The following is a 13,752-nucleotide window of genomic DNA, read 5'->3' as shown; positions in this document are numbered from 1 at the left end:
CTGCAAAACAGACAGACACAAAGATAAATACATTTTTCTATGGACACCATTCTCTTCTACCTTAAAACTATAAAAATACTTAAATAGTGGATTTTGGGGTGGTGATGAGTTTTAATCATTTAGCAAATTTTCTATATAAGCATATATTTAATGATTTTTTTTCTCTTTTTTTTTTGTTGGAGTAAAATTGCCTTACGATGTTGTGTTAGTTTCTGCTGTACAATGAAGTGAATCGTATATGTATACCTATATCCCCTCCCTCTTGGCTCTCCCTCCCATCCCCCCCCATCCCACCCATCTAGGTCATAACAGAGTGCTGAGCTGAGCTCCCTTTAATGATAATGATAACCACTACTTTTTTCTAAAAATATTCAAGTGCAGTATAACGCGATGAATAGTTAACTAGAAGGTAAAAGAAATGAAAGGATTATAGTACCATGCAACAACTAGAAATAAGCTGGATTAATCTAACAGCAATTGTATTGTCTGTGACATGGAAAAAATGGCAGAACCTAGAGCCATGGATTTTGGAAGCAGGAGACAAAAAACTAAGTTTTGTCTCAATGCGTGAATCCATGATGGACCCTACAGATTGATAGGGTGTGGTTTGCTTTAGTCATCTGTGTACATACCAAACACACAAAAAACTGGAAAAACACAAAACCTTGGGAGTTCTTACAGTAATATTTTCACAATATAAAAGCCTCTATGATAACATCCCACCTATGAGACAGGTTAACCTACTTTCCCATCAGAATTTTTTTGTTGGGTCCTTTCCCTAGGAAGTCCTCTGGAGCCGTTCTCTTCCGTACTACTCTTGTCGGCTTGGTATCTGATGTTCTGTGGTGAACAAAACATACTGGAATTTCAAATGTTTAATGTAAAAGAAAATTTAGTTACTGTTTTCTTCCTAAAAAAGCTTCATATGAAAGTTTCATATTATTACACTCATCAGAGAGAAGACAAAAAGGCCACACCAGGGGACAAATTACAAGGAGTGGGTACACAGCATTTTTTTCCCAATAATTAATAACAGATCAGTTTGTTCTGAGAAGTTAATGACAAGAAATTTGAGATAAAAATGTCAAATAGAAATATATCAAAATGGTTGTAATTTTTATGGAATACAATTTACATTTTTTATATGAAATACATTTACACATATCTGTACATAATGTAAAACAGTCATACCAAACTGTATTCTGAAAGCCTTTCTCATATTGCTTGAGAGGAGTATATATTTACCTTTCTTTCACAAAACTTGGGCAGCCTTCATTTTTCCATGAGTTCCAGTTTTCTTCAGTGTTTAATATATGCTGGGAAAAACAAAGAAATTACATTTCCATAATGAAGACTTTGAAACTCTACTGGGTGCTAAGAAGACTATGTAAATATAAAACACATACCTCTACCATCTTTGAAAATCTTTCTCCATCAGGGGGGTTTTCAGATAGTAGCTGTGATTAGAAAGAATATACTAAGCTTTCAACAACTTTCTGCATCATAGGAGTGGTTTGTAGGCAGAGAACCAAGAAGTGTTTGTGGTCTTGTACCTGAGCTTAACTTTATCCTTATTTTCCTATTTGGGGCTGAAACAAAGAAAATTCTAAATTTTCATTTTGTTCAATCATGGGTTTGTTGCGTGATGAACTTACTTGATAAACTGATTTTGTAGTATCTTCAATCCAGAGTGATTGCTCATCAGTTAAAACATAGTTTGAACTAGGAAACAAAGCAATAAAAGCATGCTTGAGTTACAAGAATTGTATATTCAATTTTAAGGTTTATGTACCATCTTGAAGAAACACTGAACAAAGCAATGAATGTTTCCTAAAATAAGTTCAATGTGGGATAATAGCCTCAGAGAAAATGTTAACATACTCCTCTCCAAGATGCACATTCAAATAAGTCACACTATGTTCCTTTAAAACGCATTCAAGATACAATGAATGAAACCCCCAAAACTCTAGAGAAGGCTGAAGGCAGACCCAAATTGTTAACAGCTGCCATCAATTCAGCTCTCACTATGTACTAGGTGCTCTATAGTTTATAGCCATCCAACGAATACTGATAGACTGCCATGTGCCAGGATTTACACACATTATTCATTTAATTCTCAAAACAAGGACATGTGCATATATTAAACAGACTACAGAGGCTCAAGCCATAAAGCATGCATTCAAACCCAGGTCTGCCTCCAATTTCTACTATGCTATACCAAACCTCCACAACAGATAGAAGGATAACAAATAGCATTTTTGAGTGTTTGCTATGTGTTATCTTAAAATTACAAGTCTGAAAGCTGAATTGCAGCTAGTGGGTGATGAAAGTGGGATTCAAAACCAGAAGGTAGAAAGCCACATTCTTTACAACTAATACAACACTGCTCTGCAAACTTCCGATACCATCCAGTAACGGAGCTCTGCTTCAGTTTTAGGTGGGACAAGAGGGACTAGTCCGCCCTACAGGTGGAGGTATTCAGACTGACAGCGGAGGTCCTGATTAGGTTTTCTGAAATCCCAAAGAAACTAGAACTCCTCCGTGCTTCAAAGCTTTACCTAATTTTTTTCAGTTCTAATGTCCTAAATAGTCCCACACCTGGAGAAAAAAGTATTATTGGCTGAGTTTGCAAATCACGTTTGGAGAAGGTCTGAGTGAGGTGAGGAATGACGGAAATCACCACCCACCAAGACAACTGAGAACTCCCAGGATGCCAGGCTCTCAGCAAGAAAGACACTGGCAGCAGATACAGTCAATGCCTTTTCTCTAAAACAAATACCGTAGCATCTTGTTAAGCTAACAAAAGCCCCTGATTATCTAATATTGCTGCAAATGAAATGTTTCAGGGAGGTGAGCCTTCCACACAAAATGAGCCCGCTACATAAAAATATACATCAGTAAGCATTCTCTTTGCTGCTGTTTATAAACCATTTACTACCCATATTAACTTACCTTTTAAATTTGACCTGCCCCTTGAGATACTGGAATAAAATGAGATACTGCAACAGGATGTGTCGACGAAAGTTACTGTCGCTCAGTTGTAAATCCATCAGCTACTCGAAAAACAAGCACACACACAAACCACCACATTAAATTCAAGTTCTACCTAAAGGTGCAAGTGATGCTATTACAGAAATGGAAGATTTCAATTCAAAAAACACGTGCTGAGAACTCACTGCATGTGAGGCGTTACTGTACAAGCCCCAGGACAGAGTAGCAAAGCTTTATTTAGCTTTCTTAACCATTTTATGCCATGAGGTATTTATGTTGGTGGATAGCAATGTTATACCTGGGGTCCTGAGGTCAGGATAAAAGCGGAAATATAAAAAAGTAAAAGTATGGCTGTCACTTTCCCACATATAAAGAAATAATGGCTACAGAAGAGGTCCCTGTGGGTAAACAATACTGAGGGACGTCGCTCTTTTCTGTAGTCCTAGGAAGTGCCTGCAACAGGGTGGGTGCTCAATAACAAGCAAATGAGAAGAATCAGAGGTGAAAAGTCATCCATAAATTAAATGGATTGTTCTTATATTTTAGAAAAAATTGTATCACACCTGTATTATCACAGAATTTGGATTAGAAAGGACTTGAAGGTCATTTATGAGGAAGCTCTTCAACAACACTGCCACCTAGCTGGTCTTGCTGTAAGAATGACCGCAGTGATGAAGGCGTCATTCTGATTCTGTCCCACGTGCTGAGGGAAAGCTATGTCTATGTCCACAAACCCTGTTTGTGCTGTTCTGCCCTCCAGACCTAAAGCAACAATGGAGGCCTCCTTCTTCTAAATGAATAACAGTGAGACACACCTGACAGCCCTAGGAACCAATTTCCAGTACCAGGTCCCAAGTTCCTTGGGCAACGCATCACACGCTATGCTTTCATCTACTAACACAGCAGTTGGGCTGCACCCCACAGGCCTGGAAGCCCTGTACTTGCCCAGCCTCAAGACAGCAGAGCCGGAGTCAGCAACAGAGACATCAATGGTTTAACGGACGCGGAAGCTTACAGGTTTGAAAGCGAGGCCTGGAGTGACACCCCACCATGTGTGGCAGACGGTGGGCAGGACGAGGCAGCAGTCTTCGCTCCCCAGGAGGGAGGGGGGAGATTACCAGTTATAGCGGGAACTGATGTCATCGGTTACCAGGGAAACTAGCAGAGGCGCATGCCCCTCACTGCCCCTTAGGTAAGCTCTCCTGGTGGAGATCTTCTGACCTAAAGATTAGATCACCAGCTGGGGCCTGGGGCAGGTATGTAGAAGGGCAGTCATGTGAGCAGGGTGTGGGTGAAGCAGGCACTGGTTGGCAGGGGATGTACAGAGAGCAAGAGAACAGCCATCCTGGGTGACCTGGTCATGCAGCAGCCTAACGTTCATTAGCCATTTACTCACCAGCCACTTCTTCCACAAGGGTGGTTCTTGTTCAAGCAAATGCCATGCCCTTTTTTCTTTTAATTTTAAACATACGATTGGCCTTCCAGTGGGGGTTCCCTCGCCTTTAGAGATGTGATTTAAGGATCTGATTCTGTTACTGTATTAACCATCCCAAATTGGCAGGCTGAATGGCACGCTCCCAATCTCCCTTTCCTCCACTCCTGGATGACTTTATATCTCCGCTTGGGCTCTCAGTTCCCTGACCTCAACTCCACTGACAGTCACAGCCCCTCTACTTTGGTCCCCGACTACCATGGCCACAGCTGGACCTGGTTGTCACTTGCAGCTGCCCCAGCTCTGAAATCTAACTCACAAGAGTCTCACTTCAACCTCCTATCCTTCCCACTCAGTTGTCCCATTGTACCTAATATTTGGACTTTACTGAGACCTTAAGTTCCTTGGACCCTCTATTTTCTGGCTATCTGTAAGTCCCATCCTGTTTTTACTATAATCCTATTTTAGTCTAGGTAAAGGTCAGGAAACGTTTTCTTAGAGGGCCAGAGACTAAATATTTTAGGCTATGTGAGCCAAGAGGCATATTATGGATATTATGTAAGTACTTATGTAAACATTTAAAATGTATAAAAACACAAGACAGGCAGTGGGCCACATTTGGCCTGTAGTCAGCCGACCCCTGTTTTAGACTACGTGGTCTATCTCTTCAACAACTTTCTTGCCAACTTCCTTAACAGAAGTCCCATACTTCTGTCACATCTACTGAGCAAAAGGGCAACTTGGAGCAAACCAACTGTTAGTCACCTTCTCTATCCTAACACTAAGGCTTCCCATCTAGCCACAGGTGGAGCTGCTTGGAAAAAAATATAAATCAGGGCTTCCCTGGTGGCGCAGTGGTTGAGAGTCCGCCTGCTGATGCAGGGGACACAGGTTCGTGCCCCGGTCCGGGAAGATCCCACATGCCACGGAGCGGCTGGGCCCGTGAGCCATGGCCGCTGAGGCTGCGCGTCCGGAGCCTGTGCTCCACAACGGGAGAGGCCACAACGGTGAGAGGCCCGCGTACCACAAAAAAAAAAAAAACAGAACAAAAAAACAAATCACACAGCTACGCAAATGGTACCACTGCTATGTTACTGTCTCCAACTTAGAATTCTCCCTTGTCTCTAATGAGCAATCTTTATTCTCCAAGGCTGTTCTCCCTCCTATTCTCCATAGCAACTATTTCAAATCCCTTGTACTTACCAGAACACTACTTACTACCCCTCTCGCTCTCAGTAGATAATTCCCTCTACCTTCAACGAGGAGAAAAACTCATTAAAATGGAAGTTTCAACTGCACCCACATCCTCATTCGCCTCATCTCCTCTGCCACAACATCTTCAGGATCTTCGCTGAAGGTGATCCTTCTATCTGGACATCCCATCAGTTAACCACCCTGGTGCCTTATCTTCAACCCTTTCTTCTTTCCAAGCTCCTTTCCATTAGCATTTAATAACTTCTCTCAAAAAGATTCTACAGCTTCACCTTATCCTTCCTGAATAGCAAAGCTTCTTGTAAGAACTGGCTACATTCACTGTTTCCAATCCTCCCCTCAACCTGCCTCAACCAGTGGTGTTCTGGGTCACCAATCCACGGGAAGTGTTTTGCCAAGACCACCGATGACTTACTTGTTATTAAATCGAATGAGCACTCTTCACAGTCCTCATCCTACTCAATATGCTTGGCTTCCATGGGGTCATATTTTTCTAGTTCTCCTCCAATTTCACTGGCTACTCTTCTATCTTCTTCTCTCCTTCTCTTTTCCTTCTCCCTCAAATGCTGATTTTCTTCAGGATTTGGTTTGATGCTTCCTTTTCTTTCCAGTCTACACTCTCCTCTTTAATCACCACGTATAAGCTGCTAACCAAACTATATACCAAATCTATACTCTCAACCTAGATCTCGCTCCTAACCTCCAGATCTGTGTGCTCAAGAAGCTACTACATATCTCTATTTGAATGTCCCACTGACACTTGATCAGATTTCCTGTCCAAAATAAAACACACCAATTTCCTCAACAAAGTCTGCTTTTCTCCGGTGTTGGCTAATTCACCGAGAGGCTCCACCATCCATCTATTTGCCTAAACTACTCCAGGAATACTTCCTGGAAAAGGAGCAACCATGAGCCACAGGAGCAAACCTAAAGTTGGAGTGTATAGAAGAAAGAAACAGGAGGTACAAAGACTGAGGCAAGTAAAAGACTGGCCAGTTTGAAGACCCTGAGGCGTTTAGCTTACAGTGAAGACAGGAACTCCTGGCTTGAAGAAATAGGTGCTGTTTATGAACTTTTCATCTACCTTGAGCTTTAAGTCCCCTATTCCACATTTATTTTTTATGTTGGATGATAATTTTTTTTGATAGAAACAATGGATTGAAAACAAGAGTCAAGAAGACATTGAATCACAGGTGGGAGGGGACTAGTTTGATCATTTAAACTAACTGCATCACACTATCCTTAAGAAAATGAGGCCCTGACAAGTTAAAATGACCCCTGCAAGGTTACACAGCTAGTTAGTAAGAGGTGTTGTATTCTTTCTTCAATAATATATTTTTTCTAGTCCTGCTTTTCTTTGGTTATTTTAAAAATTACACCATTTACATCATGCATTTGGTCAAATATTTCTTTGCTGTCTTTGTTTTGTGAACAAAGGGCCTTTTATTGTCCTTAGCTTTTACTACACCTCTTAGCTCAGGCCTCAGCCTTCCTGATTATTATTCTAAACCTAAAAAGGCTCAGGCTACTCTTCTTAGTTATTCTTATGTGCCTTTCTGTCAATAAATCGTACATACAAACAATATTCCTTTCTGCACATTTGAAACTTTTCATAATAAAAAAATTTAAAAGCAAAACAATGCTCTGGAAAAATTAAACTGAAGTATGAAATCTTCCATTTCTGTTACTTTAACACAAAATGCTTAAAAAATCTTTACTAAAAAACAAAATATTAAGAGCATTCTCATTAATTAAATTCTTACTAATTTGTGATTATTAACACATCAGATGAAAATATCCAATTTTCAAATTGTGGGGTATTTTTTAAAGTTCAGAAAGGTACAGTTAATACAACATTCATGTCTCACGATCCAGTTACTTATCAAATCCTAACATTTTTACTTGTTCCACATTTCTTAAAGAAATAGAATATTATCAAAACTGTTGAAGCCCCTCTATAAGCTCCCTCCACTACGGAAAGCACTACCATGTATTCAGTGTTGCTGATTCTAATGCATATTTTACACTATTATACATATAGAGGCATCTATAAATATCAAGGTATTTTGCATGTTTTCAAACTCTATACTACACACATTATTCTGCAATAAGCTATCTTTCATATATTATGTTTGACATTTACACAACTTGATACATGTAGCTCGAGTTTAGGGGTTGGCAAATTTCTGTTAAGGGTCAGTAAATTACTTTAGGCTTTGTGGTCATACAGTCCTCGTCCCGACTACTTATCTCTGTTGCCATGCAGAAGCAGCCACAGACGACACGTAAAGGAGTGAGCATGGCTGTGAGCCAATAAACTCATTTACAGAAATAGGCAGTAAGTAATGTGCCAACCCCCATCCTAAGTCATCCATTTTCAGTGCTTTATAGAAATCGATGGTGTAAATTTACCATAATTTACCACCCACCCAGTCTCCTGCTTATGAACATTTAGGTCGTTTCTACACTTTCACTCGCAAACACCTAAGTTACAATGAGTCATATATTTCCTTGTGCATATGTGTGATTCTCCAGGGCCCACATCTTAGAAGTTTTAACTTTGCTCTTTATTATAAAATTACTCTGCAAAGTGGCTGTATCAATTTATACTTCAACCAGCAGTGTGTTAAAGTTCTCCTTTCCCCACACTTTTGCCAATACATTTCATTTATTGTTAGGATATTTAATTTTGGTCAGTTTGACAAATGTGAAGTGATTATCTCATCATTTTAATTTCTTTGGCTACTAGTGACATTTAGCATCTTTTATAAGCTCATTAGCTATTCAGGTTTCTACATCTGTAAATTACCTGTTCATACCATCTTTCCAGTTTTCCATCTGGTTGTCTTTTTGTCAACGGTATATTCAAAGTACTAATCTTCCTCAGTTCTGGAGATGGTGAATATCTTCTCCTACTTTGTGGCTTGTCTTTTCACTTTGTCTAGTCCTAGTTCCTTTTTCTTCTTTATACCTGTACTAATACTTACTGTTTTAATTACTAGAGCTTTATAGGTCTTAGTATCTATATCTGATAGGGCAACTGTTCCTTCTTAGGAGGAAGTAGTTACTCTTGGCTTAGTTACTCCTGGCTTTTTGCTTTTCCATAAAAACTTTAAGATCAACTATTCAAGTTCCCTCAAAAAGCCTGTTTGGATTTGATTTAAAATACACTGAATTTATGGACACATTTGGGGAGAAGTTGCACTGGGTCTTCCTATCTATAAATGTAGTCATATCTCTTTATTTTTATAATTTTATCCATGAAGATTACTCATAGGTATTAGTTTTCATTGCTGTTTTAAATAACATTTTGTAACCAGTTACTTATAGGAACACTATTGATGTTTCTTTTGTAACTTTGCTGAAGCCTCCTTAATTCAAAGTTTGTTGGTTCTCTTGGATTTTCTCTGTAGACAATTATATTGCCTTCAATTAGAGACAGTTCAGTCTTTTCTCTCCAATACATATAACTCCCATTTCTGTTTTGTTTTCTCTTATTGAAATGTAGGTCCTCCATTACAGCGTTGAACAGAAATATGGTTGGTAGATATCCGTGTCTTGGTCTTGAAATTACTGAGAATACTTTTGAAAGTTTGATCATTACATATGACGCTTGTTATAGGGTTTTTGTCAATCCCCTTAATCAAGTTAGAGAAAATTCCCTTCTACTTCTGATTTGGTTTTGTAATGAGTATTAGATTGTATTGAAATAATTTTCTTGGCATCTGAGATGGTCATAGTTTTTATTTAAAAACCATTAATCTGTTAATTTCGTATTAATCTTTCTGGTATTGAATCATACAATCCTGGGATTATTAAAATATTAATAAATATTAAGTCTATTATTTAGAGACTTAAATGATAAATATTATTAAATATTAGTCTCTATTTTTTATTTATTTTATTAAATTTATTTATCTATTTATTTACTGGCTGCATTGGGTCTTCGTTGCTGTGTGCGGGCTTCTCATTGTGGTGGCTTGTTTGTTGCGGAGCACAGGCTCTAGGCATGCAGGCTACAGTTGTGGCACACGGGCTCAGCAGTTGTGGCACATGGGCTCAGTAGTTGTGGCTCACAGGCTTTGTTGTTCCACGGCATGTGGGATCTTCCCGGACCAGGGCTTGAACCCGTGTCCCCTGCACTGACAGGCGGATTCTTAACCACTGCGCCACCAGGGAAGCCCCTAGTCTCTATTTTTTAAAAATAGCTACCATCAATTTAAAAAATTGATTTGTGAGTTTCTACAATATATTTTTCATCTCTATTCGTAAGTGAAATTGATATATATACTTTTTTTCTTGTTCTGTCCTTATTGGGGTTTTATTTAAAAGTTACGTTTAATCTCATATAAGGACCTTGGTTGCTTTTCCTCTATTCCTTGAAGTGCTGATAATACGTACCTAAAAAAATCTGGGACTGATGTCATTTGAAAGGTGTCACTTTGATTACTATTTCTTTAATAGTTATATGTTTATTCAGGCTTTTAATTTCTTTGTGAATCCATTTTGGTAATTAAGTTTTTCTACAGAATTACTATTTCATTAGATTTAAATATAGTCTCTTACACATTTTACTGTCTCTGTATTTCCAATTACTCCTATTTTGTTTATTGGTACGTTTTCACTTTTTTCCTTAGTCAGGCCTGTTCTACAAGAACTTCTACAAAACTTCTTTTTATAAAATTTTTCTTTTCAAAGCCTTCAGTTTTCCTGATATGTTCTATAGTTTCTTTGTTCTATTTCATTAATTTGTGCTATTATTATTACTTACTTCTCTCTTGAGGTTTATTCCGTATCTTTTTTAGCTTCCTGAATTCTCAATTTGTCACTCTTAAATTTTTCATTAATGCATTTAAAGTGGTAATTTTTACCTCTCACTTTATTTGTGACCTACACACGTGACATAAAATACTTTGTCCTTCTTCAGAACTAGGCTCCAAATCCAGTCTACACTGGCAGGGTATTTTTTTAACCCTATCTTTAGTCTTTCCTAAATAGCTGCTTGGCATCACCAAAGAATTTACTCTTATCTTGCTTGCATAACTATGGATTGACTCACACACAGAAGGGATTCTAAAAATAATAAAGAATGATGAGTATGCTCTAAACTTTCCAATATGTTCAATGGTATTTATGGAGCTGCCCTGTGTCAGGCCCACAGAGTACAAGAGTGTCACAATAAAGAGAGCAGCTCATGCCTCCCACCTTGCAGACCATTTCAGATTGATTTTATGCATGTAAAACTTTAGTAATTGTGTTTACCTTTTCAGATGAGTGGAAGTACACCCATATGTTAAAACTGACATGAGTGTCAGCAAAAGTCTTCAAACAAACTGCAGTTTGTAAAACCCTAACGATTCATCAATGCCTTCATGCCATAGAACTGGAATTCAGCAGAGAAAGTCAAACATCAAAAGAGAATTCTGAAAAATAAACTAACCCAAGAGTTTGTATATATTTCAACTATAGTGGTTAGACACATTGCCTACAGCTCATATGACAATGAGATCTATAGTAAACAGAAGATTTGGTTTCTCTCCTTGTGAAATATTAATGGTAGGCCAACTAAATTTCTGATACTTCCCCAGTGGCCGCCCAAGGGCCAACACTGATGTGCTAGATAATGTTGTGTTAGATTACTTCAAAGCCTGGGTCAAGTGTGTCAAATATTCTAATCACAGTTGTGAGAAGCCCAACCAGTTAACTCAGATGGATGGTGTCAAGACGTAAAGTCTAACAACTGATTTACATCAAGGTTCATCAGTGGAAAACATTGCTCCGTTCTTATTGAGAACTGCTGAGTGCTTATATGATTTTTAAAGTGTAAGGCCTTCCATCTTGGACCTATAAGAAAATGTCAGCACCACCCGTTTAACAGCTTTTTGCTATAACTTTTTTTTCTCTGGGGGCACAGGGATCAATGATTTAGTTTCTACTTAAATTTCTGATAAATTCCAGGAACCTCACGGTACACTCCTGGAACTATTTGGAGGGCTGGCTCTTTCTCTGGCTGCAGACAAGGAAAACTCAAGTGGTGTTCCAGAGTTGTCCAAAAACCTCCCAGACCTGTTTAAAGGGAGTCCCATATGAGACAACTGATGAAACTAAAGGAAATTATAGGGAAGTGGTTAGCCTGCCTGTCTGTCTATAGGAGGGTCTCAGGTTGTAGTGTGTCTCATAAAAGATGAGACCTGTCTTTGCCTACACTACATAAACACTCAGCCTTGGCTATCTCTCAAATTGATAGAGAAAGTATGAAAAATTTAAGGCTGTACTGATAGCTTCTTTCTGCCAGGAACTTTTTTTTTTAAGTGACTAAAAGTTCTTATTTGAGAGCTCTTCATACAATGCAGAGTCTGGGAAGAATTGTTATTTCTCTTACCTCCATGAACAAGAATGGCCTAATGACCACACTAGTGTGTGACTGTGGGGCAACCACTCTGGTAACTGATAGCTCTGGAGTATTCCCCCGGATCTTTTTCATTAGGTCACTGAGTCTCAACTGTAAGGGGAAAAGGAGTTGGTATTCTGAAGAACTGGGTAACCCTGAAGCTCATACCTAGTTACTGGCTGGGCTTTTTTCTGTAAGGACTCAAAGATATAAAAATACATTCCTTTAACCATCATGCTAACACTCATGATACTTGGAATTTTGTTTTAAAATGCTGGTTCTACTTTTACATGCTACACAGTACTGAGGGAGAAATTCCTATAATAGTACAGTGCCCTTCACACAGTATGATAAACTGGACAATTAGAGGTGAAATCCTCCCTTAAAATTTCTGAGTATGACTCTGGACTAAACTTAAGGAACCGGCAGTTCTCCACTAAAAATAATAATCCAGGGATTATTTTGCTACGTTAACAAGGGAACTATATTGTTGGAAATTAGTGTTTACAATCATACCCTAGGCATGAGTTTCTAGTGGAAACTTCCACCTTTAAGAAAGAAGGTATGATAAGTTAGAAACATATCTATTTTATCTGTAAAATCTGTGCCTACCTGAAGCTGCTACATGATTGGCCTGTCTCTAACTAGAAAGGTTATATCATCCTTCCTAAGAATGATATAAGGAAAACTCTCCTAAGAAAAAGTTTGACCACATTCATGTAAGCAAAACACAAGGGTTCTGGGTAATAACACGGCCATCAAATGAGGCTATATGCTCTATTTGAGTGATTAAAGACCTAACCTTGTAATGACAAGACCACTCTCCTAAACCTGCTCACCACTGAAACGATGGGCTATAGAATTATACTCTAAATAATTAAATGGCTTTTGATTTCACTTAAGCTAGCTCTCACTGGCAAGAAATATATCCCTGAAAAATCAAGAGTGTTTCTGTCCTTTACCAAATCTACAACCAGAAGAAAGTAACATTAGATTGGCACATACTTAGGGATGGCCTTTTCAGAAATCCTGGGATGTAAAACATCATGTAAGGTGTTACAGAAATGCTAGAAGGCTCCTTTTAGTGAAGCAGTAAAACTTATCAAATGGTGCTATAGGTGGTGCATTACAAATATTTTCACTTGGATGCTGAGTAATAAACATTGGAAATACATACGAAAAATACGAAGATTGCACAGGAAGGGTTCTTTTATAGGTTGAAATTTAAGATAAAGTTACTGCTTAAGAGGCAACAAATGGAAGTGAAGATGCAAAACATCACATGCCTTACATTCTTTGTTGCAATTCTCTGTGCCTTTTTTCTTTCCCATATTGTAAAGTTTTAAGCTTCTAAAACCTGCTTTTCCCTCTATCAAAACGTTACCTAATGGAATTCCAGTGCTTAACCCTGAAAGCTCATGCTGTCTGCATTGCTGGTGAAACAAAGCTCACAAAGAGTCAGTAAGGGAGACACTATTCAGGGACCAGTTCTGATAAAGTGGTGAATGGAGATCGATACAAAAGCACTGATTTTACATTCCAGTGTGGAGATGTCTCTGAAAATGTATAATCCTGCTGCTTTCTAAAATGTCCTTGGAAATGTCAACTGTCCAAAAAAAAAAATCTTTTAAGATATCCAGGGTTTTCAAATAGTTGTCATGTCCTGAGAAATGTGACCTTTAACTGCTAAAAGCATACAACTCTTACTGGTTGTTGTATTTTTTAA

The 13,752-nt window shown here is 38.4% G+C and overlaps 1 protein-coding gene across 1 annotated transcript in view; it reads right to left on the bottom strand.

Annotated features, from left to right (window-relative positions):
• The window catches only part of THOC1 (THO complex subunit 1), a 41,831-nt gene that overhangs the window by 4,507 nt on the left and 23,572 nt on the right, over positions 1 to 13,752 (bottom strand). Inside the window, exons 12-16 of the mRNA XM_082667284.1 lie at positions 2,953 to 3,053; positions 1,656 to 1,722; positions 1,407 to 1,457; positions 1,246 to 1,316; positions 745 to 840 (exon numbers count right to left, since the gene is read on the bottom strand). Of these exons, the coding sequence (XP_082523410.1) occupies positions 745 to 840; positions 1,246 to 1,316; positions 1,407 to 1,457; positions 1,656 to 1,722; positions 2,953 to 3,053 (386 nt within the window). The remainder of the gene's footprint in view (positions 1 to 744; positions 841 to 1,245; positions 1,317 to 1,406; positions 1,458 to 1,655; positions 1,723 to 2,952; positions 3,054 to 13,752) is intronic.

Source organism: Grampus griseus (genome assembly GCF_964374135.1).
Source record: "Grampus griseus genome assembly, chromosome: 12".
Classification (NCBI taxonomy): Eukaryota; Metazoa; Chordata; class Mammalia; order Artiodactyla; family Delphinidae; genus Grampus; species Grampus griseus.
Note: the sequence above shows the minus strand (reverse complement) of the source record. Positions and strands in the feature narration are given on the sequence as shown.